At 39.5% G+C, this 25436-nt stretch overlaps 4 protein-coding genes and 1 non-coding gene across 10 annotated transcripts; 2 read left to right on the top strand and 3 right to left on the bottom strand.

The window, feature by feature from the left end:
* Positions 1–2047: 2047 nt before the first annotated feature.
* On the bottom strand, positions 2048–12774 carry LOC101170342 (kinesin-like protein KIF23). 4 transcript variants are annotated; one of them, XM_023955765.1, is made up of 24 exons: positions 12664–12774; positions 12366–12426; positions 12160–12288; positions 11080–11185; positions 10783–10919; positions 10582–10694; positions 10160–10330; positions 9956–10000; positions 9313–9425; positions 8901–9022; positions 8722–8824; positions 8566–8645; positions 8373–8492; positions 8053–8209; positions 7636–7797; positions 7348–7514; positions 7101–7274; positions 6792–6995; positions 5182–5517; positions 4788–5021; positions 4485–4573; positions 3080–3158; positions 2492–2562; positions 2048–2393 (listed from the first exon to the last, which is right to left on the bottom strand). In XM_023955765.1, exons 1-24 carry the CDS (start codon positions 12675–12677, stop codon positions 2378–2380), a joined length of 3003 nt encoding a protein of 1000 aa, XP_023811533.1. In that variant the 5' UTR covers positions 12678–12774; the 3' UTR covers positions 2048–2377. The 4 variants fall into 4 exon arrangements, with proteins under 4 accessions (XP_023811533.1, XP_023811535.1, XP_023811534.1 ...); XM_023955767.1 differs by lacking the exon at positions 5182–5517; XM_023955766.1 differs by lacking the exon at positions 9956–10000.
* LOC111947591 lies at positions 9142–9237 on the bottom strand. Its single transcript, XR_002873471.1, has one exon. It is a non-coding gene; the product is annotated as a Z30 small nucleolar RNA (small nucleolar RNA).
* A 960-nt stretch (positions 12775–13734) lies between the features above and the next one.
* Positions 13735–19448, top strand: ddb2 (damage specific DNA binding protein 2). Its single transcript, XM_020704020.2, has 11 exons — positions 13735–13954; positions 14046–14183; positions 14257–14369; positions 14790–14981; positions 16462–16628; positions 16992–17091; positions 17679–17856; positions 18271–18416; positions 18724–18879; positions 18952–18997; positions 19095–19448. Exons 2-11 carry the CDS (start codon positions 14048–14050, stop codon positions 19325–19327), a joined length of 1467 nt encoding a protein of 488 aa, XP_020559679.1. The 5' UTR covers positions 13735–13954; positions 14046–14047; the 3' UTR covers positions 19328–19448.
* Positions 19442–20753, bottom strand: fam180b (family with sequence similarity 180 member B). Its single transcript, XM_011476077.3, has 3 exons — positions 20189–20753; positions 19973–20031; positions 19442–19881 (listed from the first exon to the last, which is right to left on the bottom strand). Exons 1-3 carry the CDS (start codon positions 20250–20252, stop codon positions 19534–19536), a joined length of 471 nt encoding a protein of 156 aa, XP_011474379.1. The 5' UTR covers positions 20253–20753; the 3' UTR covers positions 19442–19533.
* Positions 20754–20841: 88 nt separating this feature from the next.
* kbtbd4 (kelch repeat and BTB domain containing 4) lies at positions 20842–24188 on the top strand. Of its 3 annotated transcripts, none has more exons than XM_004069600.4 (5): positions 20842–21007; positions 21745–22218; positions 22294–22435; positions 22702–22808; positions 23071–24188. In XM_004069600.4, exons 2-5 carry the CDS (start codon positions 21757–21759, stop codon positions 23929–23931), a joined length of 1572 nt encoding a protein of 523 aa, XP_004069648.1. In that variant the 5' UTR covers positions 20842–21007; positions 21745–21756; the 3' UTR covers positions 23932–24188. The 3 variants fall into 3 exon arrangements, with proteins under 3 accessions (XP_004069648.1, XP_011474377.1, XP_011474376.1); XM_011476075.2 differs by lacking the exon at positions 20842–21007 and adding an exon at positions 21017–21126; XM_011476074.3 differs by lacking the exon at positions 20842–21007 and adding an exon at positions 21158–21474.
* Positions 24189–25436: the final 1248 nt, after the last annotated feature.

Raw genomic sequence — 25436 nt, 5'->3', positions numbered from 1 at the left:
TGTGTGTGTGTTTGTTTGTGTGTGTGTGTCTATGTGTCTGATTGGGTTGAAATATGTCTCACAGCTGCAAAGAAAGCAATACTACTTATAATAAGACATCCTTGTACCTCCATTTTGACTGCCGGGTCAAATTGACCCGAACATAATCTATGTTATATAAACATGCAGGGGGGGGGGGGTTGCATATATGTGAGATGAACCATTTTCATAATATCTGTTGATTATGCTAATTAAGGCAAGCAGAGGAAGTTTCATGCTGAAAAAATACTTTTAACTATTTTTTCTAGATGTTCAAACTTTAAAACGGGTCAATTTGACCCGGAACATAACAGGAGGGTTAAGCTGTACGGACCGCAGATATATTGCAAAATGTTTACTGCTGATGGGCACTATACCCTCTTCAGAGTGCATCACACCTGCGCTTTTATTCCTCAGGTAACAAGTGGTTTACAAGGCTCAGCTGATCTTTCACAGAACGCGCTTGAGAGCAGGTTATTTTTGCAAAGTGTCTGAATTTGTTCACCTGGTTAAGCATGCAAAACAGTGGACAAAACTAATTGGCCATCTACTTCATGGACGGGTGTAAACTTCATCATCTGCCAAAAGCAGCTTAGGACTTTTGTGTCAGAATCATTGAAGCAAAGAGTCAATAAAACACTGCAATTAGGCTTTCCTTTAAAACCCAAGACACTCTAATTGAGTGTGTTCATGTAGAACAGCTGAATTCCCTCCTGTAACTTAAAAAAAAACCCCACTGATAAGAAACACAATTTCAAACTATTCCAAGCTTGAAGCTCAGAAACAATGTATTCTGGGCATTCATGAACCAATAGTGCAGCCTTATGCTTATTTCAGGCTTTAGTGTGGAGTTTATTTCTTTCAAGTGTCTCTTTGAAGCCGCTGATCAGGGACTCAACAGGAGCTTCATAATAACATCTTTATAAAGCTCTCACTGCTTGCTCGTGAAGGGCTTGCATCGAGGACCTGAGGATAATAACGTTGTGCAGCACATCAAACAGAGCCCGGTCAAAAAGCAAAGCACTCAATATCTCATAGGAGTGAATTTAATGGCCACTGGCTTGCTCTGGGCTCTTGACCCTTTCCAAGAGGTTCCATGTTAGTCACTCTCCAGTGCTTTCCAATTGAAACCCAGCCAGACTGGTAGTAGATGAGATTTCAACGGTCGACTCTAAGCCTGGATGGCTGTACCACAAGCTTCAGCTGCTCATTACACAGGTGATGCTCAGCTGATAGGAGGTTAAAAAAAAAGTGGGGACAAGTAGCTAAGCTACTTGGCTTTTTTTTCTCGAGGAAGATTCCACTTTGCATTCCTCTTTTCACAATGACAAGCGATAAAGCCTTTATTTTCTAAACTAGAACTTAATACTATGAGAAGTTATTATATGGCTTTTTGTTTCTTTTATTGCAGAAGCAAAAAGTTTATTAAGGCAACAGATGTTTGGATTTACTGTGAATATTTATGTCTTAAAGTGAATGTTCTATTCTGTCTAATTCACTTTTAATGGAAAACAAATGCTATAGCAAGAAATAGCAAAAAAGTAAAAAAAAAAAAAAAAAAAGTCAGTTAAGAAAATATTGGGGAAAAAAAAAAAGTTAAAAGCCTGAAGCAGCTACTCAGTCTAATTGAGTGACTTTATAACAGACGTCTTGTTTAATAGTGAATATTGAATCAAGCATGAGCAAAAAATATAAATGTCATCTGGTGATTCAAATCAAATTTTGATGACAGAGTTGCTCCACTCTTAGCACAGATGTGTTCACAATATTAACATTTGTGAAGGGAAGAGGAACCAGTTTTTCAGGTTTGAATAATGCATCCCGCTGTTTGATTACAGACAAACGAAAGCAATTTGGATCAGTGGAAATTTCACACTTTATAGCAAGTACATGTTCAATGACTCTGGATAGTCTTAGTGCAGCTGCTGTCTGTCCTCCAAATTACAATGTTCTGCTGTCTTATGCTGCCATCTAGTGTCTGTGACTCCATCTGTAGGCATTCAGTCAAAGAAGACAAGAATTCAGAAAATGAATTTGATTCCAGGGTAAATATGTTTATATTTGACAGAAAAAACAGCACTGGAAGGCAGCAACTGTGGCTGCTTTAAAATCAGGTGCCAACATTTTTCAAAGCTGAAAGGCCACAGGAATCACATGTGACTCAACCCAGTAACAACTTGAGGAAGAAAAAAATATTCACAATCAAGATTTGGTGACCTACATACATACATATTTTGCATATATAAAAGTGTGGAAAATATTTAAATATAGTGACTTTAACTAATATAATAACAAAAGTTTAAATTATTGCACGGATTGAGAGTATTGAAGACAGGAGTGCTGCAGCCTTCAGAAGCAGTCAGGGTTTTCTGCGCCTAAAATGACAACAGTGAGAACCGTTAACTCCAGTCACGCTCAGCAGATAAACTCAGACTGAAACGCACAAATCTAATTTAGCAAGTTAAAAGCCTACTTGGTGATCCCGTGATGCTCATAACCAGGGCCCATGTTGGAGCCGGCCCTCATCTCCACAGCCACAGAGCACTGAGGACAAAGAAAATGTGCTAAATTAGAACTTAAATGATTTACTACAACAGCACAAAGAACACAAATCCACTGAAATGGGCGTTAACACCACCATGACCCCAGAGGTGAATGTTTTTGGTAAATAGTGTATACTTATATAGCGCCTTTCTTCCTACAAGGACAAAGCGCTTTACAGTCACAGACCCATTCACCCAGTCACACACACATTCACACACTGGTGGCGGCTCCGCTGCCAAGCACAGGCGCCCGCCTACCACCAGAGGCAAGGTGGGGTTCAGTGTTTTCCCCAAGGACACTTCGACTCATGGGCGTGCAGAGCGGGAATCGAACCTGCAATCTTACGATCATGGGTCGACCGCCCTACCGCTGCACCACGGCCGCCCCCCGATTATTTTATTTTATACAATAAAGCAGCAAATGTTTAAATACAGAACAAAAGTTTGGTCTTGTTGACCGCCATTTTCAAACCAAAAGGTGGAACTTTTCTTTAAATGAACGAGTCCGACTGTTTTACCCTCGTCTCCACGTCGGTCCAATCTCCTTCTTGTTGATCCCCACTGGGGGAAACACCTTCTGACGATTTCCTCTTGCGACTTTAGAGGAAAACAAAAATACAAACAAACACTTTATACCCATCCACACACATTATTCACATTACAAAAACAAAAAATCATAATAAAATAAACAAATCGATTCCCTTGCTAAGATGTTAGGTCAGTGAAAGTGAATTAGACTGTTTAAAATTAACGTATCATCGACCATATGAATTGAATAGTTGCTAAAATGAATCATTGCACCTCATTAACTTTCTTACGTCCTCCATTATGAGAAAAATGCCACAAAAACATTTTAAAACATTTTCATGAAATGAGTCTTTAACAAGACTAGGAGGGACCCGACCAATCCATTTTATGAAGGGATGATCATGAAACTAAAAATGTTGTTGCAACATTTTGTACCTGCATGTATGAGGTGTGATGCTATAGAAATGTCTTTCCATAAAATATTTGAACTCAAATGTCAGTTTCTACTTTAACAGCAGTTTAAACCACAAGCCGAGGGCGCCGTTATGGCCATCATGCAAAGGGAGCCGTTAAGATCCGAAAAGGACAAACAGCACCCTTTAAATTTACAGCTAATCCTCCATGGTGATGCATTAATGTGAACTCATAAAAAATGACATTTGATTTATGATGGCAGCCTCACGAGTCTTTTTATTTATTTAAGTACTAGGGGCATAGTGGTTTTTGAAGTTGAAGGGCAGGGGATAACTTTCTTGAAGCTGCATCAATCTGAAGTCTGGGTTTTTGGAGTTTCATGATACATTTGGACAGTTTTGATACATTTATGAGCAAAAGTGTGATAACTGAATTCTCAAAAAAAAAAACAAGGCTCTTTGGTAAAGCAAAAAGAGAAAGGCCAACACAGTGGTCCTTCTTCTATCGCAGAAGTTCTAAAAATAACCCAGAAAAGAAGAAATCCACCAAGTATTCATCTTTATTTTTTTTAGTTGTTAAAGATTTTTTAAGATTGTAAAAACCCTCATTACCGTACACACTTTTCTAAGACATTAACGTGTAAACACTTTTCTCTCTTGACTAAACTCTCAATGATCAAACCTTTGTAGAAAAATGCGTCCAGAATCTTAGAACCAAAACAAATATCTGCTCACAATCAAAGATTTATGAAAGTTTTGCAAACTGGACGCAGTCTCAATAAGAGGCACTGCACAGAGGAGAATAACTGGCAATGCTTTACAGCCAATCAGGACGCTGAACACAATGTGCTGACAAAAGAAAAAGCAAGCAAAATTGCACACAAAAAAAAGAAATAAAAATCTGAGAGAGCAAGACTCCAAAAGGTGAACCCCAATTTAGCGAGACACGACCATACATGAATATGTGATCAGGTTCTGTTACCTTGGGACTGTGGTGAGCTCCTGTTTCAGTGTCTCAATGTCAGTGAATTGAACTGCTTGACCTCCCCCTCTAGTCTTAATCACTTCCCCCTGAGGAGTTCAGCAAAAAAACATTAGAAAAGATCTTCATCAAAACATTTCATTTGTAAATGAAATAAACAACAAATTAAATCTTTCCATTTATTGGGAAACCTGTGAGGAAAACTACTGGCATGATTTTCTCAGAACACAAAGTAAAAATAACATCAAACTGGAGAAGATCAAACAAGGATGTCTTTGGCATCATTTTAGCAACATGCTTCACCTTAATGAGTTTGGTCTGGACCTCGCCATCCGAAGCGACCTCCTGGTGCGTCAGCACATATCTGTCACACTTTGACAGGGCCTTTTCATTGGGTGCAGACACCTGGATGGAATTGGGGATGACAGGCTGCAAGACTGTCCCCAAATCGAGGCTAGAGGTCGGCTTGTGGTCAACCCACTTTTCAGCGCCGGCAGAACGGGACCGCCGGTGCAGCGGCCGAACTGGTGTCGTAGTCTGCTCAGGTTGATGTGAAGATGAAAGGATTAGAATACAAACAGTGAAAACGCATATTTTGTGTAAATGATAAAGACTGAAATGCTAAACTTTTGGGGATTCAAGAACAAATCCAAAACTATAATTTCATGCCATCACCACCTACAGCTAACTTACTGACCCTGTAGCTTCTCTCTATTAGGTCTAGGGCATATGTAGGGGATGCAAAACAGGCTCCCTTTCTTCTCCTGTAGCACACTGTCTTCTTCTCCTGGCTGCTTGAAGGACCTGCTGGAGACTGGTCTCTTTTAGGCGTGCTAGCACTCGGGGTACCCTGCCTGTTCTCCAGAGCTGCCCGTTGCTCCCATGAAGTGATGGACTCAGCTACCGATAAAAGGCTACTGCTGCTGGGACTGGGAACATCAAACCTGGGGTTCATCTCAACCTCCTCAACCTTAGGAGAACTGACTGGCTGAAACTTTGTAACGGGAGTGACGGGACGAGAACGAACTGGGCTCTGGGGATCAAAGTGGAGATACACTATTACAGATGGGGAAAAAGAAATGGCATAAAAAAAGACTATTCCACTGTTAAAATGATAATAACCCTGTAATCAATTCAAGGGAAGTTTGTTCAATTATTTATGATTTTAGAAAATAAAGAAATGGGAAAACTTTCAGTCTCAATCAATATTGTTCTTGCTTAACATAAATGTCCTCCTGGATCCAGAAACAGCAGTAATAGGTAGCATTTAGGAAGGGTCTGCTTTTGGTCATTTTGTGTTCAGATGTAGCGTTTTACTGCTCGGTTTAGATCTTTATTCGATTTTTAAAAAAACCTTCTGTGCTTGCAATATCTTAAAAAGAATATAATAAAGCATATTTTTGACTTCTAACTACCATAGCCTGGACCCCCATACTGCTCTCATCACAGAAATACAGCAAACCCCAAACTTAATGAAAATTAATTAAACTGCAGATAAATAATAAAAAGGAACATTGAGATTTGCTAGAAGTTGAAATAAAAGCAGCAACAAAGATTCATTGATAATATCTTTTTCAGAACCTACTAAAACTTTGGTACATTGAGTTGATTTTTGAATCACATCTTGGAGGTTTCAGGGTTGTAGAACTTACAAAGAACTGATTTTAAAGATGTGACATTTTCAGAACCGGTTTTAGGAACTAAGTTTTGTGCAGAAACACTGACAATAGCAGTAAATGGTTGTAACTATCTTTTCTGCCTGACTGTTTAAGAGCTTTTAAAAGCCCAGTTTGTTTGGACTACTTGAGACCAGCAGTCATTCAGAATAATAACAAAGTAGGGCTGGTAATACAATTAAATTATTGAAGCCTTTGATTTATGATTCAATGTGATTCAATTAGCTATTAATTTGTCAATTTCCACCCAAAATCAATAACATTTGCCTTAAAAAAAATGATACAACTGGTAGACTAAAAGGCTGAAAATCTATTGATAATTATGAATTTTCACATGACATTTAAGAAAATCAGTTTTTAAACATTACTGGGGGTGAAACGGTTCAGGTATTTTATGAATACTCATTTTTCAAAGTAAAAAACAATTTGATTTTAGTACTTTACTTCTTAGGAACCATCCTTTTTAACATTACAGTAACCAAGAAAGTTTTGAGAAATTTGTTTTGAGATTGTTTAAAGTCATGCTATAGTAAAATGAAAAAAATTATTTAATTTGACTTATAATACTACAATATCTAAAACACCAGAAAAATCAATGACTCTTACATACAAGTAAAAAAGGCAAACATACAGGTAGAGGAGAAGGTGAGGCTGATCTCTTTGGTGGGGGACATTCGTCTCTGGAGGGCCTTTGAAGCCGGCTCTGGCGCGGTGGAGGATCAGGACGAGTGGAAGCCTTGCTCTCCACCACGATTGCTTTGAGCTGCTTCAGCTTTTCATCTTTCACCCAGAGTTTGTTTTGCATCTCAAGCTGCATCGCATTTACTCGCCTCTCCTGCACACACGCAAAAAAAAAACTTTTCCTGTGAGATATGTTCAATGCAGGCCTAAGGAAATACGTCATGTCTTGAGTTTTCTGTACTGAAGAAGTAAAACTCACACATTCTTTCTCCCACTTATGCTGAGTGTCTGAAACCACGCCGTGCATGCGCTGCTCCAAACGCCTCTTATCGGAGAGCTCCCTCTGCAGCCGGTGCTCCCGCGTGTCCAGCTCCTGCTGCAGAGTCCGCTTATCTTCTTCATAGATCTTTGTTGTTTTCTGCAGGATATCCATCTGAAGCACAAGACCATAAGAAATATAACTTCCATATATATGCAAGATTCACACTAAAACACCCCCCTCCTACCTTGTGTTCTTGCATTTTGGTCTTCTTTTCCAAGCGTTCAATCTCTGCCATGTTGTTCTGGATGAGTTTGTCCTTTTCTATCAGCTTTCCATTTTGTTCATGAATAAAGTTTTCTTTGGAAATGAGGTTGGAGTCCAGCTCCTGCAGCAAAGACTTCATTGTGTTGGCTACCAATAACACAGAAGACAGGAAACATAAGCCAAAATGAGAAACTGAATGATATTTCAAAGAAAAAGAAAGTTTGAGCTTTAAAAAAAAAAAAAAAAAAAAAAAAACAACTGTAGGAACCTGCTCTGTTGTATTCTTCTATTATGGTCTGTCTGATCCTCTGTCTATTGTGCAGAGCTTCGATTAGCCGAGGCAGAGTGACATCATCGCTCGGATCGGTCAGCTCACAGGAAGGCAGAGGTGGGAGGCTGAGCACCAGGTTGTTGAGGAAGGCGGTCAAGTCTGCAGGACAAAAAAAAAAAAGTACACAAGAGGCCATGAAGCCTTTCAATAAACATGAATGAATGCAGCCCTTCTGCACTTATTTAAGATCCTATTGCACAACTCAGATAATGTCATGATTCAGACATAAAGCAGAATCCAAAAGTTTTTATTCCATTACATTTTTAGTAGGTATATTAATAGCTCCGAACAAAATCCTGTCTAAACTGCTTCTATCAGCTGATGAGACCTCGGCAGGTTTGGTGAACATCTTACCAGTCTCTACCGGAGCCCCGCGCTCATCCAGCTTGCACAACTCCTCTTTAAATGCCTGGTTTTTGTGCCGACGCCCAGGAGTGAGGCCACATATGGGCCTGTCTACAGGACGGGCCACTTCCACTTCTTGAGTCATCTCTGCAAACCGCATCACCAGCTGCACAGACAGAACCCGTCTCATGTCAGATTACACTAAATTCACAGAAATGTGAGGGGGAAAAAAACAAATCAGCAAAAGTTTGGGAAAGTAAGTTTAAAGAGATGTTTTGTTCTATACAACCACCACACAGTTTTATTTATTAAAAACAAAAGGAACTTGCCAGAGTTTCCTCATAGTCTTCACCCTTGGGATTGACACAAACAACCATTCTGACTTTTCCTTCTCCATCAAAGTAGTTCTTAAACAGGTGGGTCACTTTGGAGTCTCTATAAGGCACCATCTATGACAGAAAACTTTGATTACCGATGGTCTGAAGCATAACTGATGTCCAGATTTATTTTAGCAATATGCACCTTGTTTGTGCCGCACATCTGGTTCTCTCTAAGTATCTCGATGCACGTCCTCAGATTGAGCAAAGACTGGTTAATGTTACCTGCATTAAACACAAACTGTTAGAGCCGAGAGGCAACTTCATAAACATCTAAATTAAAGTGTGCTTGATAAACGACCTGCTTCCCGAATCCGAGTGCCTTCAGCTCCTGTCCTGCCGGTGCGTTCACTTCCAGCCAAGTCAACCAGGCATAGCTGACTGACATTTACCTGGTTCTTGTCCTGTTGGTCAGTGTTGAAAGTACAATGTACACAAACTGCTTTTCCTACATTTTACGCTCTTGAACAGCCGCCTGACCTGAAGAACATTGTCACCATCTTCATCAAGAGGAGCCTGGGCCAGTTTGATGATGAACACACTGTGTGAGCGACTCGACTCCCGATTCAACCGAGTGTTTGCAACTTTCCTCTTCTTTTGACCTGCAGAAACAAAACTGGCAACTTAAAAAAAAGTTTTTACCAATTGGAGCACTTTTATTTTTCACAATTACTTTTTGTGGGCACATTTCTATAATCATTACAACTCGTCTTAAACCGCTCAGCTCAGAGAGAAGATTAACAGATGTCATTTCCTGGACAGAGCCTGACAAAAAGTCAGCAATTCCAAGTCAGTTGCATCTAAAATCATCACTGCTGTACGTGGGCATTAAAGCTTTTGCCCCTCCCGTCTGACTGAACTAAAACATGGGTGTTTATTCACAAAAACTCACCTCTCCAGAATACTTGAAAAGCCTCCTCTGCAGACTTCACTTCAACCTCCATGCAGCCCGCCACATACATGTTGTGGTTCTGATCTTCTCTTAGGATTTTAGATTGGGGGGGTCTACAGTGACAACATAATCACAATTTTTATATCTAAAAAGATGACACACAACTGATGTTGCACAAACACAAAAGACAGACACATAGAGAGAGACATGCATTTAGCCACCCAAAGGAAACTCGGCATAAAAAAAAAACCTTGAAAAGCCATAGTTAAGCTTTGTAGCCATGCTTTTATGTAGGAAAGCTGTATTTGATGCAGTGAGTGTACCTACTACAATTACTGAATAAAATGTATTTAAACAAACATCAGTTTACTATTTAGTTCCAATGTATGCCTCAAGGTTTTCGCAAAAATGAGAGGCCAGAATAAGTTTTGGATCATGAAGTTAAATGAAAAAGGTTAACCATCCCTGTACTTTCATTGTGTCATGACAGTTTAATATACCAAAGGGAACAAGTGTTACTTTTACAAGCAGAAACATTTACTTTGTCAAATAAATTTAAAAAAAAGTGTAAAAAGTTATAACATCATATGTTACCCAGCAACTATTCTAATGTCTAATCAAAGGGTATGCACTTCTCACATACATAAACTCAGTGTTCTGGCGCACAGGGGTACCTCCACCATTCCACCTAGTAAAAAGAAAAGAATTCAATATTCCCTTTAGTCTGTGCCATCAGAACGATGGTTTCAAACACTAAACAACAGCTTTACCTCTGAATCACATAGTCAACAGATTTAATAGATCCCTTTCATGCACAAAGACCCAAAATAAACCCCAAGAAACTCACTTTGGTTTGACTGCTTCTTCCTGAGTTTCTTCCAGCAGGTCGTAGATGTAGTTGTTGTAGATTTCTATGTAAGACACAAAGACGCTGTAACTGCTGTCTTCGTCCACGCCATCTGCTTTACAAGCCTCCTCGGGGGCGATCATGTCTACAATTTCAGGCTCAATCCTTTGTCTAAAAGAAGAAGAAAATACTAAATTTGACTCATATTTGATTGATTTATGGAGAACTTATACAACCATACCAAATGTATTTACATTTCCCTTTTTAATGCCTAATTTAACAGTTTCATAAGGTTTAGCTGTAAGTATTTAGACCCACTAACTTTAAAGGCCATCATTTTGATTTTTCAGCTACATGTTTCATTAAACTTACTTAAAAACATATATTCCAAAAAGCCTCCAACAGCACAAAGCAGTATTTACCTGGAGGAGGGTGTTTTGGGAACAGACAAGTTGTTTTCCCGCCTTTGGCGCTCCAACAATGCATCAACCTCGCACTGAATTTCCATACCGTTTTTATCATCAGTCTTAAAAACCTGACAGAGAATAAGAAATAAATCCAAACAGATGAATACTGATTTAAAAAAAAAAAAGAAAAAGAAAATCTCTGTAAGCCACTCTTACATAACGTTTTGCTTGGTAGGGCCCGATACTGTTGAAAATCATGTCAAGAGACCGAGGCAGCAATCCTCCCTGACCTGGAGACCCGGTCATGGTGAAGGTCTTCCCACTTCCAGTCACTCCATATGTAAAGAGTAAACCTGCGAGAAGCAGAGTGGATCCGCTGTTTCAACAGAACGGCTTCAGACTCTTTTGAGAGAAAATAACTGCTAATAGAAATTAAGTGCCATCTGACTGCATTTCATCAACATCTCAGCAACAAAAAACTACTTTATTTCTGTATTAGGTTTTTAATCTTACCGTTTTTTCCATGAATAAGATCATCAACGAGAGGTCTGGCCACATGCTCAAAGAGCTCAACCTGAGATACAGAGACTCCAAAGACTTTTTTGAAAGAGTACTGCGTCTAAAAAAAAAAAAGAAAAAAAGGAGAGCATTGATACAGTAATGGTTCAAATATGTAGCCAAGAAAACATCGTCACTTCACACAAAACAGCAGACATTCCTGCTTTGTTTGATCCGTGGAAAATTATAACCATTTTTTCCCCTTTCGTAAATCCATATTTAGGGTTTTAATTTCAACCAAGTAAATAAACAAAGTAACAAACTACTTATGTAACACTTTTTTCCTGCAAACATGAACAAATAAACCAAAAATAATCTAGAGTGTTGCATAATCAACACATTGTGTTGGATTACATATTTGTAATATATCTCCTGCTGCAAAAACACTTAGAAAGTGCTGGAAAGTTATTGCAAAATACAACAGGTTATGGTTGTTGATGATGATAAAAAAAAATTGTCATTCTTTAAAAGGAAAAATAGGACAAGATCAAAATAAATAAAGGAATAAGAAAACTCCAAAAGGCAGTGAGAAGTAAAAGTCATAAATTCTCACCGCCATGCCCAAATGTATTACTACACCCAGTGCACCCACTGTCCTATATTCAGTTTCAGATACACACTTATAGATAAATACACATGGAAACATCTGACCCTCATTTGGTTGCATTAACCCATAAGAAGCCATGGTGACGTCAGTGTAACAGCAAAATACCAGAAATGTGTTTTTGTGGTCTACATTATTTAATTTTTCCAGTTCTTGTGGGTTAACTCTTCAAATGTATTTTAATAATTATTTACAGTTATATCACTGTTTAGAACAGCTTATTGTTTAGATATATAATCTAGTTTATGAACATTTTTGAGCCGTAAAAGAAAACATTTGTGTAGAATTTAGAAATAAGGGGCACATCATTTTAGTGCATCCATTTGTCACAAGGAATAACATCATCAATACAAGACGAGCACTCATGAACTGAATTTCTATATATGTTAATCCTTGTAATCTAGGGCTTCTTGAATCAGAAATGTGTTTACCTCTTTGTATTCTCCATTGCGGTTTACTTTAAAGCCTTCTGGAGCATGAAGTTGGATGGTGGTGCTGCTGATGACCTCAATGCAGCATTCTTCATCTCCTCCTCCTAGAGGCCGCACGCGACAGTAGACCTTAAAAAACAAAACAAAGCACACCATGTGGCTTAAATTTTATTGGAAGAGATTTCGCTTGATTTACTGACACTTACTCCAACCGGGTCTTTCTGGTTGTTCAGAGGCTTTTTTGGCCTGCGGGGTGTCCTGAACTTCCTGTGGAGAAAACATGACATCACTATAAGCGTTAGCTTTAAAGGGGGCCCAAATAATCAACTAAGCCAAACGTTAGTCTTATGGTTAAGCAACGACGTTATGCTAAGCTAAATCAAATCCGTTATTTAGTTCGTTAACTGTCAGTTAGGCGTGGAATCAAGAAGTAACAACAAATTGCACGATATATAAATACGTTTGTAACAAATTGTCTAAGTTAAATTAATAAAATTCACTTACCCCTGTCTGTTCATTGTAGCCTACTTTCGATTCCAGTTGTTGCTCAAATTTTGAATCTTCCCGACTCAGCCTCTCGCCAGAGAACTTTTCAAATCCCACAACCGCCAATAGGATCTCAGAACAAGGAACACGAGTGTGTTGCGTCACTTCCGAGTTGACCAAATTCCAAAAATATTTTTGCAAACACGCAGCAGTCGATGTAGTCAATTACTTTTTTAAAAAATAAAAGTAAATTTATAAAAGTAAGAAAACTAATCAAATATTAGAAGGAGCGAACGTTTACCATGAAAAAAGACTGTAATTCTAGTATGCTTATGTTGCATTTTGGGTAGGTTTGTGAATTAATTTACTGATATGTACATAAAGAATGTTATTTTTGCCTGTTGCTGAAACACGACATAATACATTTTCATATGGCAGTTGTTCTCCTGTTTATGGACATGCTGCATTATGATGTTTTGCACTTTGTGTAATTTTTTTAAAGATTAGCTTTGTTGGTTGCTTGTCTTAAAGTTTTTAAATTATTCAAATTTGACTACTTTTTTAGGCATGTTGAGCTAATATGACATAACTCGGAGCCTTTCAGAAAAAAATGTTTTCAAATAAACAGGGGAATGCACCATTGCATGCTATATATGAAATCAAACGTTTGTTTAGTTCCACCTGATGCAAGTGTAGTTTATCCATCTATCTATCTATCTATCTATCTATCTATCTATCTATCTATCTATCTATCTATCTATCTATCTATCTATCTATCTATCTATCTATCTATCTATCTATCTATCTATCTATCTATCTATCTATCTATCTATCTATCTATCTATCTATCTATCTATCTATCTTAATAATACTAATAACAATTATTATTACTATTATTATTGTTGTTGTTGCATTTAATAATGGGTGATTTTTAATTTGGAAAATGCTAAAACTATATACCATTCAGAAATTCAGAATTGATAATTAACTAAAATAGGTTTAACTTAAAATCTTACATCAAATTGTCCAGTTAAAAATGCACACACACAAAAACATTTTAATTGTACTGTTGACTGATGATGTGCAAGTTTCACAGTGTGTAGCGTTTTCTTTAGTCTGTTGTATTGTATCAAGTTTTTAAATAAAGTTTCTTGAAAAAAGGGAGAATTTGTAAATAAACAGCGCCATCTATCGCGCACCAGCTGTCATGGGCTGAAGTTACAAAACATCTGCTGCCATTAGTCACGTGCGCTTCCGTGTTATGCAAACATAGACTTTAGATTAAGGCGGTTCTCTTCCACAATTACAGGTAAACTGCACATTTACGGGGTTTTCTAGAGGAAAGATAGAGAAGTACACAGAAGTGGTTTTGTTCGTGTCATATCGTCGAACTCTGACAGACATGAAAAGAAGGAAGAACACGAAACCAGGTGAAAATGGACCAAAGAGTCAAGTGAAAAAAAGAACTGAAGCAGACTCTGGAGCATCACTCTCCAAAAAATTAAAGGAAAAGATAGAAGTGAAGACCTCTGAGCCAGGTGAGCAGTACTAACGGGACTGCATGAGTTTACTCTGAGGTCATCATCCTGATTTGAATGAATTTCACTGCAGAGCGTCCACCTGTCAAGCCCCATACAGCTCAGAGGAGAAATGGCCATAACAGCATCCTGCACTACATTTACAGGAACAGTCTAGGCCAAAGTCTGCATTCTCAGATGAGACAGGTAAGTCAGTATGGACAGAAAGAGGGGGCTGTCTGCTTTAAAAATAACAATAATAAAAATGCACCAACAACAGATTTAGTCTGTCAAGTGTAATCTGGAACCCAAATGCAAATCAATGCATTGAAGTGAACAGAGACGGCAGACCAGTTGATGAACAAGGCGCCCTCTTCTCTAGGCTTCTGTCTGAAGACTTGATTGGAGAAGAAGAATTTTACTAAACAGAAAAAAATCCCTAATGCATTTTATGGATTTTACCCAATAGTAACAATCAGTTTGGTCACAAATGATAAAAAAAAAAATAGTTATAGACTTTTGTATTTATTCTTTTTAATTGGTGGTTTAAAAACAGATTCTGAATATTCTATCTGAAATGATGGAATGTTGTTGGGTTTTTTTTCTTTTTGCTGTTGCCTCTTGCAGTGTCTTCAGGAGCCCTTTGTCCGCTCTCTCTCCGCCTATCATTTCCATGGTGCTACCAGCCCCTTCGATCGCAGAATCACCTGTCTGGAGTGGCACCCCACCCATCCCACCACACTAGCAGCAGCCTCCAAAGGTGGAGACATCTTTCTCTGGGACTTTGAAAAGCCCACAAAGAAAAGCTTCATCCAAGGGGTGAGCTCCTGAAAAAGCACAGTTTTAACCAAAGAAGTTGCATAAGATTTTTTTTTCTTTCAGGATTTCAGCTTTTTGTGTGTTCGTGCTTGCAAAACGTCACACAACTCTGCACAACCATATGTTTTAGATAGACTTGACAATGCATTTTTCATTCTTCTCATTAGATTGATAGGCTTAACCACTTACAGTTTTTCTCAGTCGCTTTAGTACAATTCTCAGATCAGAATTAAAGTTTGCAAATATGTGTGTGCATTTCTCAAAACAATTTGTACAAACAGCAAAACACTATGGATTTCTTGCAAAAGCCTGTAACTTGCTCAAAATCTTTAGTTCATCTCTGAAAACTAAGTCTTTATGTCATTGAACATGTCAGTGCCATCAGAATGTCAAGTCCTTGTGTCATTGTCTACGAACAAGACAGTCAAATGACTTAGTCATGTTGTCAATATAACTGTGTACTTTAGAGGGAGGTTCTGATGTAAACTATGGCTAAAGTTTTGATGACAATTATTGTAAAACGTAAGTTACACCTTTTTTGTTTGATTGCAAGAGACTGGACAAGATTCACATTTACACTTTTATTATTCATATTGTAATTTGTTGACAGACCATGTCATACCAACATAGAAAAAACCCACTGCAAACAGTAACACAAAGGGAAAAAAAAGATAGGACAATATTCTGTACAACAGTACAGGCAGTGCAGTAGGAATTGGTGTGGTTTTCCGACACGTCTTGTCGTTCCTGTATGTTAGGCCACAAATTCTCATCCACATCACAGCGAATATCTTCGCTTGCAATGCAGCGAAATATGTTTGTCACATTATGACAACTTGGTCAACCATTTTGCAGTTAATGACTTATACGATGAACTAATGACTAGGTGTTTTGAGGAGTAAGACTATTGCACAGTGAACTATATAATACATTTTGATCAACATGACATAAACAATTGATAATGTAGCAAAGAGCAGAGAATTGTACATAATCATTTGCATGAATGTACCAAAGCAATTGCAACTTGTTCATAGAAGTGAGAAACTGCTTATATGATGTGCACAAGTGACATCATGATGTGAAGATTGAACAAATAGTTTTGGGAATTTCATTCTGATCTGAGAATTGTACTAAAGCGACTGAGAAAAACTGTAACATCCCACTCAGCTGGACAGCTCAGCTATAGGGGATACGCAGTGCTTCCACAGTCAAGTGCGACAATTCCAAGAAGTTGCTCTAGCACATATGAGTCCTCTTTGTCTAAACATGGCTGCCCAACTCTAGTACCCAAGAACTGCCATTCTATACTTGTTTTCCAGCTGTGCCTCCACTCTCTGATTGATGGACTTCAGCGCAGAGTAGTTGGATAGTTGGGAAAACGAGTTGTTGCTTCTCAGAATCGAAGTTGCTCAAGCCCTCGGTTTCAAGTCTCAGTTCAGCAGTTGTCTTATGTCGTTGCATTTCCTGCTTTTGTGCCCAGAATGGAGCCGGAGACTTCATTGGAGGGATGAAGTTCTGCCCTACAGACTCCTCCAGAGTGTATGTGGCAACCGGTGAGGGGAAACTGACCCTGCAGAGCTTTGAAGGCCACCCACCTACCCTGCTGTCCAAAACGCAAGACTGTGACCACAATCATCACAATCTTTGGTCAGAAAACTAGAAAGGAAAGCAAATGCTTGGCAGTGACGAACACTCGTTTTCTTAAATGTATCGCTTTCAATTGAAGCTAACTGCTTTAGTTATAATTTTGAAAATGTAGAAAATTATTTTAAACAGCTTTTTTTTGCCTTTCAAAAAAAATCTGTCTGTCTGTCTATTGTTCAATGTAAATGTTTTAAAACACAAATTCAGTTTTTCTTTACTTTAGTGGGGATTAAAAGTACAAGAAATATTTAGTGGATAAACACTAGGAAATGGGAAGGAATCCAACTAATTTGTCACCTCTTTAAAGCCGTTTTGCTAGATAAACTGTAAAACAGAATCACAATTTTTCTTTTCTTTTCCCCGCAGCGTTTGGTTTTGCTGTGTTGACGTGTCTGTGAGCCGACAGACGCTCGTCACGGGGGACAACATGGGAGAGCTGTTACTCGTCAGTTTGAACGGCCAAAAGGTGAAACATTATTTACTCATTTTTGTGCATTTTTTTTCCAGACACCTTTAACTCTATCAGAATGTCAGTAATTTTGAATAGACTGTGCTTTCGTGTTTGTAAATACATTTATGATCACAATTAGACAGTTTCTATTCTAATTCTGTTGACTTTCTTCTCTCATCCATCTACTTATCCCCAAATAACTCGAAAAAACAAAGCTCATCAGCAGCCTGTTTCCTGGGGACTTTCAGGCAGAAGCAAAAGTTCTGTGTTTTATTTCCAAAGCTGTCAGGGATTTGAAGAAAAAGTTCGTTGGTGGTTTCACCATAAAGTCCAGATAAGGTTTGCTAAAAATATAAGATAAACGTGTTTCCAAGATTAAAAAGAGGATGATCTGTTTATCAAAAATGGGTGTGAAATAATCAATGAAGTGAGTGAAAAGATCTGCTTTCCTTGAAGGAAAATCATGAAACCCAATCAACAGTCATCCCATTGAGCAAGTGTTTTTCAATGGAGTTGGGCCTTGAGCAGTCAATCCACTGCTTGCTAAAAGTATATATTTGGAAGGACAAGAAGCAAATATTTGATCTGTTTTGTTGTTCCAGATTTTCAGTGAGAAGTTGCACAAAGGCAAGGTGACCCATGCAGAGTTTAACCCCCGCTGCGACTGGTTGCTGGCGACTGCTTCCGTCGATCGGACGGTGAAGCTTTGGGACTTGAGGAACATGAAGGACAGAAAGAGTTTCCTGTACGAGATGCCTCATGAAAGGCCTGTCAACTCAGGTTGTATTCCAAAATGTCTGCATGGCTCCATATTGCTCGCCTGCAATGTTAGGTTGGGGATGGGAGGGGCTGTAAGCTATCCACAGATGGATGATAGGAAGGGGGTGGGCTTACTCTGCGTCAACTGTCCCAACTCTGAGGAAATTTTTTATATGAATTACTGCCTCACTGCAGAAATTGCCCTAGAAAACGACACAGGTTTTTGGATTTTGGCTAAAAACGGCAAAATCACAATTAAGAGACCACTGGGAACGCTTTTAAAATAGATCAATAGATGATCGGAGTGGGACTTTAAACATGTTTGCTAACGGCCACAACATTTTAGAAACCTGATTAGAAACTCTAATCGTCTTTTCTGCTTACGCTTGACATACGTTTTTTCTTCTGAGGCTCACATTTGTTGTTACTTTACAGCTTATTTCAACCCTTTGGACTGCACCAAGCTGCTCACTACAGACCAACAGGACCAGATCCGAGTGTACTCATCCTGTGATTGGTCAAAGCCTCAGCAAATCATCCAGCACCCACACAGACAGTTTCAGCACCTCACCCCCATCAAGGTTTGTCAATTCTCTGCACACGCTTCAATCCATTGGACAGTCCAATGCTGTCACTTCTACAGCTTAGTTAAGCATAAACAACAAAAATCAAAACCTGACATTAAAAGCTTGGAAAATAATTTTCAGTCATTTGTGCATGACATAGCTCATGGTTTGGTAACAGATATATCTTGCAGTTGTGCTCAGAAAGAGTTGACTCAAGCTTTTATTTTCTATTCCAGCTGTTAAAACACATTTCCTTTTTTTTATAAGCATGAAAAGATCTTTCTAAACAATTATGTTAATTGGGGGGAATCTTATTCTGTAGGCCACATGGCATCCTACGTATGACCTCGTTGTTGCTGGACGTTACCCTGACGACCGCATCTGCTCTGGTGACCAGAGGACCATTGACATCTATGACTCCAACACTGCAGAGCTGGTTTATCAGCTGTATGACGCCACTGCTTTAGGAATCAAGTCTGTGAGTGACATTTGTCAGATCAAACAAAGGAAACGTGCAAGTTTGTCAGCATTAACAGTTCTGTATTCACAGATAAACAAATTCAGCCCAATGGGTGACGTGATTGGATCTTGTATGGGTGAGTTCTTCAGAAGCATTTGCTCATCCTTTTTTTTTTTTCGTTTAGTTTTTTTTTGAGAAAAATCTTTCTTAAGTTATCTTTTCATTGCTCTCAGGTGTGACGGTGCTGGTCTGGGACCACGATAATTCTCTAGTCAGCGGTCAGCACAATCCGAAGGAGGAATCCTCTGCTGTTGATCCGAGGAGGCAGCAGCGGAGGAGCCAGCAGCGCTCCAGCAGGGAAAGGAAGACGCCGACTTTGGAGCCAAAACTTAAGAAAAAACTAGCTTCTCTGGAAGAAACTGAGACCAAGACTAAAACCGGATGTTCCAAGAAAAAGAAAACGTAGACCAAGAAGTAAAACGGCCCATCACATTGTCTGTTTCATCGTTCCTGTTTGGATGTTTCAGATTGTTCCTTGTTTAAACAGCTTTTTTATCTAACAATAATAAATCTATTCTTTCATAAAAACTGGATTTATTGGTGGGACAACAAATGGAGAAAGATTACAGGCAGCTGATTTATTCACTCAACTGTTCACATTCAGGCGAACGTTTAAGCGTAATTGAAGAGAAAACTTCCTCGCAGGTGATTGACTGTGGTGTTTGCCAGCTGGAGGAGCACTTCCCCCCACGCCTCGCGTTCCTCTGTGCTCTTCTGACTGTAAGCCTGGTGGGCAGAGAACGCCACGCTCAGGACAACAGTCTCAAACTGACCCTGAGTCAGCGGCGCCTTCTGACCCTCCTCAAGAGTTCTTGCCAAGAGCTTCATGGAAGTCAGAGTTTTGGGAACGCCATCGTTGATCTGAGACAGGAAGTCTCGTCCTTGCCTCATCGATGCCAGCTCTTCGTCCTGCAAGAGGACGTTGTTATACCGGTCTACTGTGACGCCACCGAGCAAAATCTGTGCAGGACAGAAAACCGTGTTTTTGTCAGGAAAACAGCATATCTCCTTCAGCTGTGCACAGACTTACACATATGAGAGCAGAAAGTACCTCAAACATCAGATCTGCATCTGGGAGAGACGAAGTAGGATGTCTGCCTTCAGCCACAACTACAAAAAAACATTTTTGTGGAAAAAGGTTTCACTGATCTTAGTTTAGTCTTTGAGCCTCTCTGCAGTTAATCACTTTTTACCATCTGTAGTGCACATTCGACCCTATTACTATGCATCAGTCCATGTTTGCAGATAATCTTTTTCATTTACTTACCTGTAACGTGATCAAAACAAAACCACAAAATGATCAAGAGGGAGAATTTAAGATGTGGGCTCATGGTCTTTCTCCTTCGTCTTTCTTTTCTTGATTAGTTCCAACAAACTGAGCTCTCTCTTTACTCTGTCAGCTGACGGTTTTTTTCACCAAGGAAGATGAAATGTGGACTGAATAGCACAGATTTTTTCCAGCTTTGAGAAAGGAATCTAAATCCAGATGGAGCAATAATTTTGGTTTTTTTTGTCTTGATCTCGAATGTTCTGCCCCATACAGAATTCCTTGAGCAAAAAACGAATTAATGATTATAATAATAATAAAAATAATTTAAGAAAAAACATATGAACCAGCCAACCAATGCTGTTTAAAGCATAAATTAAATTTATTCTAATTCAAGTTTTAAGGAGGTGTGTCTTATGACTCTTCTTTTTTGTCACTGCAAAGTAAATCCAGAATTTTTAATGGTAGACATTTTCCCTTGATCCAAACAGTTAAGAAAATCCAATAACAGATGCTCTCGTTCTTTGCTTCACAAAAACACGCTGTAGAAAAAACATTCAAGATGGTGGGAGTAAAGGAAAATACTACTCATACCTCAGAAGAGGTTGTCATCCATGACGCTGGAAAATTTCCCCCCACCCTCGTTTGAAATATGTCATATCTAAGCATCAAGTGGAGGTGATTAGCTGTAGCGATACTCCTCACCACGAGGTGGCAGTAATTTGCTAACCCATCAGTTCTGCTGCTTGACTGAAATACTTTGTTTACTTCCGGTTTATCGCTCAGCAGCATATATTTGTTCAAGTAGTTTTGTTTAAGGTAATCACGTCTACGTATTTAAGACAATTTCATTAATGAAGAATTATTTCTGAGTTTATTTCGCCAATATTATGATTCATCCCTTTTTAACGGGAGCAGCAACCAGCTAGCCAGCTGAGGTGCGCTATAATGCTAGCTATAGTTAAGCTAATCAATACATCATCAGAGCTCTCGCCATTGCAGCTTAGCCGCCCAACATCCTTCCATCCAGTAGCCTTGTTAACTGTTTGTTGTTTATATTACCACGTGTCTTGTAATAGAAAAGGAGAATACAGAAGTTGGGACTAAACGTCTTTTCTCATGAACTTATCTTTATAAACCAATTATTTGGGCACGTTTATATCAATCATTGAATGGAATTGAGCTATTTGTTGTCTTATCCACTGTTTTCTTACTAGTTATGTGGATCTGTTTAACCAAGACAACTATGGTCAAGAAAGAAACGAATATCCAGTCATCTGCTAAAAGTTTGTTTATGCTCATCTTTGTTTTCCAACTTATGTTTCGTTTATGATTAAATTAATAACAGAAACGAAACACTCACTCAGGTGTTGCATTGCCAATGTCATTAGGTCATCTAAACAGGCCAACTAGGATGTATTTTGTTATTAATTAATGGAATACGGTTTTCCTCATCAAAATGTATTGGTGGTTTTTAGATTACGCGTTATAGATTGTAAATCTGTGTGTAATAAACTGACATGTGAATATAAACATGCGTATGTCTTTATCCGAAGCAACCAGCAAAGATGGAGAGCGGTGAGGACGGCGGCCTCAATGCCGGTGGTTCCGTGGGAGAGGAGAACTACTTCCTTGGATACACATTCACCGACCGCTCGCACTCCAGCCGTGTGGTGAAGAGTATCATGGACTTGTGCCTGGAGGATGGCCTGTTTGCAGATGTGACCATCACAGTTGATGACAAAGAGTTTAACTTGCACAGGCTGGTGCTCTCAGCACAGAGCAGCTTCTTCCGCTCCATGTTCACATCCAACCTCAAAGAGTCTCACAACCGCAGTATTGAGCTGAAAGACGTCAGTGCCACCGTCTTTCAGCTGCTGATTGATTACATATATCATGGTACAATCAAACTGAGAGTGGAGGAGCTGCAGGACACATACGAGATGGCAGACATGTACCAGCTGACCGCACTGTTTGAGGAATGCTCCCGCTTCCTTTCACGGACAGTGGAGGTCAAAAACTGTTTACAGGTGATTTTTTTTCCCCTTCACAGATTCACCATATAATAATTGAGATATGTTAATACATATTTTCTTCTGTTTCAGGTGATGTGGCTGGCAGACAGACACAGTGACCAGGAGCTGTATACTGCAGCCAAACACTGTGCAAAAATACACCTTGCTCAGCTGCATCAGACTGAAGAATTTCTCAATCTGCCTTTCTGTCTACTCCTGGACATTATCAAAGGTAACATTATGCCACGACATGCAGCGATTTATCACAATCCAATAAGTTATAAAAACCTTTTCTGTGTTAGTATCCACACTAAAAGCTTTTCTGCAATTCTTTGTTTATTTTACACTTGCATTTGCTTTTTGTTGTTGTCGCATGCATTGGTTTATCGAAACTTCCAAAATCCAGAGTAGTTAATTTGCATAATAGTGATTAAATGATGCAACATTTCAAAAACATTTCTAGAATTTCTGAATTGAGTCCGTTGCATTTCTGCTCAGATGGAGTACCAAGCTCTCAGAACCCAACAGTGGCCATCGATGCATGGATAAACCATAACAAGGTCGAGAGGGAGGAGTTCTCTTGCATCCTTAAAGAGAATCTTAAGGTAGCAAAAAAACAAGTTTCTCTTTGGAGTCAGCTCAACAGATATGTTTTCTTAGGAATACTAATTGATGTTTTCAAAGCTAATTGTTACGGGCATCAAGAAAAAAGTGATAGCACCCACAGAGCAAAGACTCTATTTGAACAAAAGTCTTCCTAGAATCGTCATGGTTCCAGTGAAATGCTTATATCACAGATCTGATTGATGACTGGACCTCCTGACCTAGTTTTCATCTCTAAAGTTTCTCTATTTTTTCTTATTTCAGGAAATCGGTGAGAATGTCCACATATACCTGATTGGCAAAGAGGAGACGAGGACTCATTCGCTTGCAGTATCTCTTCACTGTGATGAGAACGATGCGATCAGTGTGAGCGGTCAGAACAGTTTGTGCCATCAGATCACAGCGGCTTGTAAACATGGCAGTGACCTGTATGTGGTAGGAGGGTCTATCCCCCGCCGCATGTGGAAGTGCAACATGCACACTATGGACTGGGAGCGCTGTGCGCCGCTGCCCAGAGACCGCCTCCATCACACCATGGTCTCCGTCACATTAGAGGATGCCATTTACTCTCTAGGAGGTAAGACGTTGCAGGATTCTCTGTCCAACGCCGTCATCTATTACACTGTGAAGGACAATATGTGGACAGAGACCAACCAGCTGGATACTGCGGTGTCAGGAGCTGCTGGCGTCAACCTGGGCGGCACCATCTACCTGCTTGGGGGGGAGGAGAACGACATGGACTTCTTCACGAAGCCCTCTCGCCTCATTCAGTGCTTCGACACATCCTCCCAAAAGTGCCAGATCAAACCATACATGCTGCCGTTTGCGGGCTGCATGCACGCCGCCGTTCACATGGATGTCATCTTCATCGTAGCAGAAGGAGACTCCTTGGTGTGCTACAACCCTCTCCTGGAGAGTTTCACGCGGCTGCGCTTTCCTGAAGTGTGGAGTTGCATCCCGTCGCTGTGGAAGGTGGCAAGCTGTAATGGCTGCATATATGTTTTCAGAGACAAGTGCAAGAAAGGAGACGCAAACACTTTAAAGTTTAACCCTGCCACTTCTGTGGTCTCGGTCATAAGAGGTATAAAAATCCTCCTTACAAACTGGCAGTTTGTCTTGGCCTAACCATGTGTTCACTCAGTCGTCCACACGCAAACAATTCCAAAGAACAAAATTTTTTCCAGCAACATTTCTCTGGCTTCCTGTTTCTGTGATGTTATCGTGGACCATCTAGCAGAAGATTTGTGACGACCAGTAATGAAGTAACCTATTGTCTCCTGTGAAATGAGTTAATTTGTATGCACGATCTCATGCTTGTCGTACTGTTTTAGGCTGCATTTCAAGTTTTCGGTGTGGAATAAACAGAAAATGCAAAGATGTGATGATGAAGATGCAAAGACCTCACTCAGGATTAGACAGTACATGGCTCCATCCATCCTCCCATCTTGGTAAAGTAGCCCTGTGCAGAAAAACATCCCAAACCATAATGTTTCCACCTCCATGCTTGACAGTTGGGTTGGTGTTCTTGGGTCCTCCAAACTCGACAGGTTGAGTTGATGTCAAAGAGTTCCACTTTGGTCTCATCTGAGCACATCTCCTTCTCCCAGTCACTCTGTAAATCATGAAGGTGTTCATTGGCAAACTTTAGGCGGGTCTTCACACGTGCCTTCTTAAGCAGGGCTACTTTGCGAGCACTGCAAGATGTTAAACCATTGCGGTTTAAGGTATTACCAATGGTTTTCTTGGTGACTGTGGTTCCAGCTGCTTTGAGATCATCAACTGCCATGTTGTTTTAGACCTATTACTCACTGTTTTCATGATCATGGAAACCCCACCATGCAGGAACTAGTTGGATTGATGGTCATGTTGCCATTCACAAATTTGGCACAATTTGAATTCAAATTCAGTTTTATTTATGGAGCTTTTTCCTTCAAAGTGCTTCACATAAAATAGATAAGAAAAATAGTATTCATAAAAAACACAAACAAACATTCTACAAAAACGAACAGGGAAAAAAAGTTGCTAAAACAAGTTATGAGGAAATGTGAAAACTAAAAGCTAAGGTAAAAGGTTTTTAAGTTTGTTTGATTTTTTAAAAACCCCACAGTGGATGAAGCGCTTACATCCTCAGGCAGGCTGTTTCACGGTTCTGGAATGAGGCCTCAAGCGTGGGATCTGTTCTGACCTTTGGGACCCCCAGCAGACCTGCACCCTCAGGACCTGAAGGCTCTGGGTCATAAAGTAAAAGTAGTTCTGAGGAAGATGAAGGTCCAATTCCATTGAAACATTTTTATAAAATAATAAAAAAACTAAAAAAAATCAATCCTATAGCTGATTGGGAGCCGGTGCAAGGATTTCAAAATTGGTTTATAGTGCTCCTTCTTTCTGATCTTGGTTAATAGTTGTCACCCTAACCCCCAGCCTCTTGTTGATGGTTTTGTAGTCCATTTCAGTCTTGTGCAGGTCTACAATCTTCCCCCTTAAATTCACTTACAGCTCTTTAGTCTCTAGTTCTGTGACTGAATTTCAACCTAAACGGCTTGTCAATCTGCCCAAAAGGGGATTTATAGTTCAAAAACTGAAAACGTGTCATTCTTGTAGCCCCACTTCTCATCCACCTAATGACGCTG

The sequence above is a fragment of the Oryzias latipes genome, chromosome 6, assembly GCF_002234675.1.
Source record: "Oryzias latipes chromosome 6, ASM223467v1".
NCBI classification, from domain to species: Eukaryota; Metazoa; Chordata; class Actinopteri; order Beloniformes; family Adrianichthyidae; genus Oryzias; species Oryzias latipes.
This window is presented reverse-complemented; position numbering and strand designations above follow the sequence as displayed.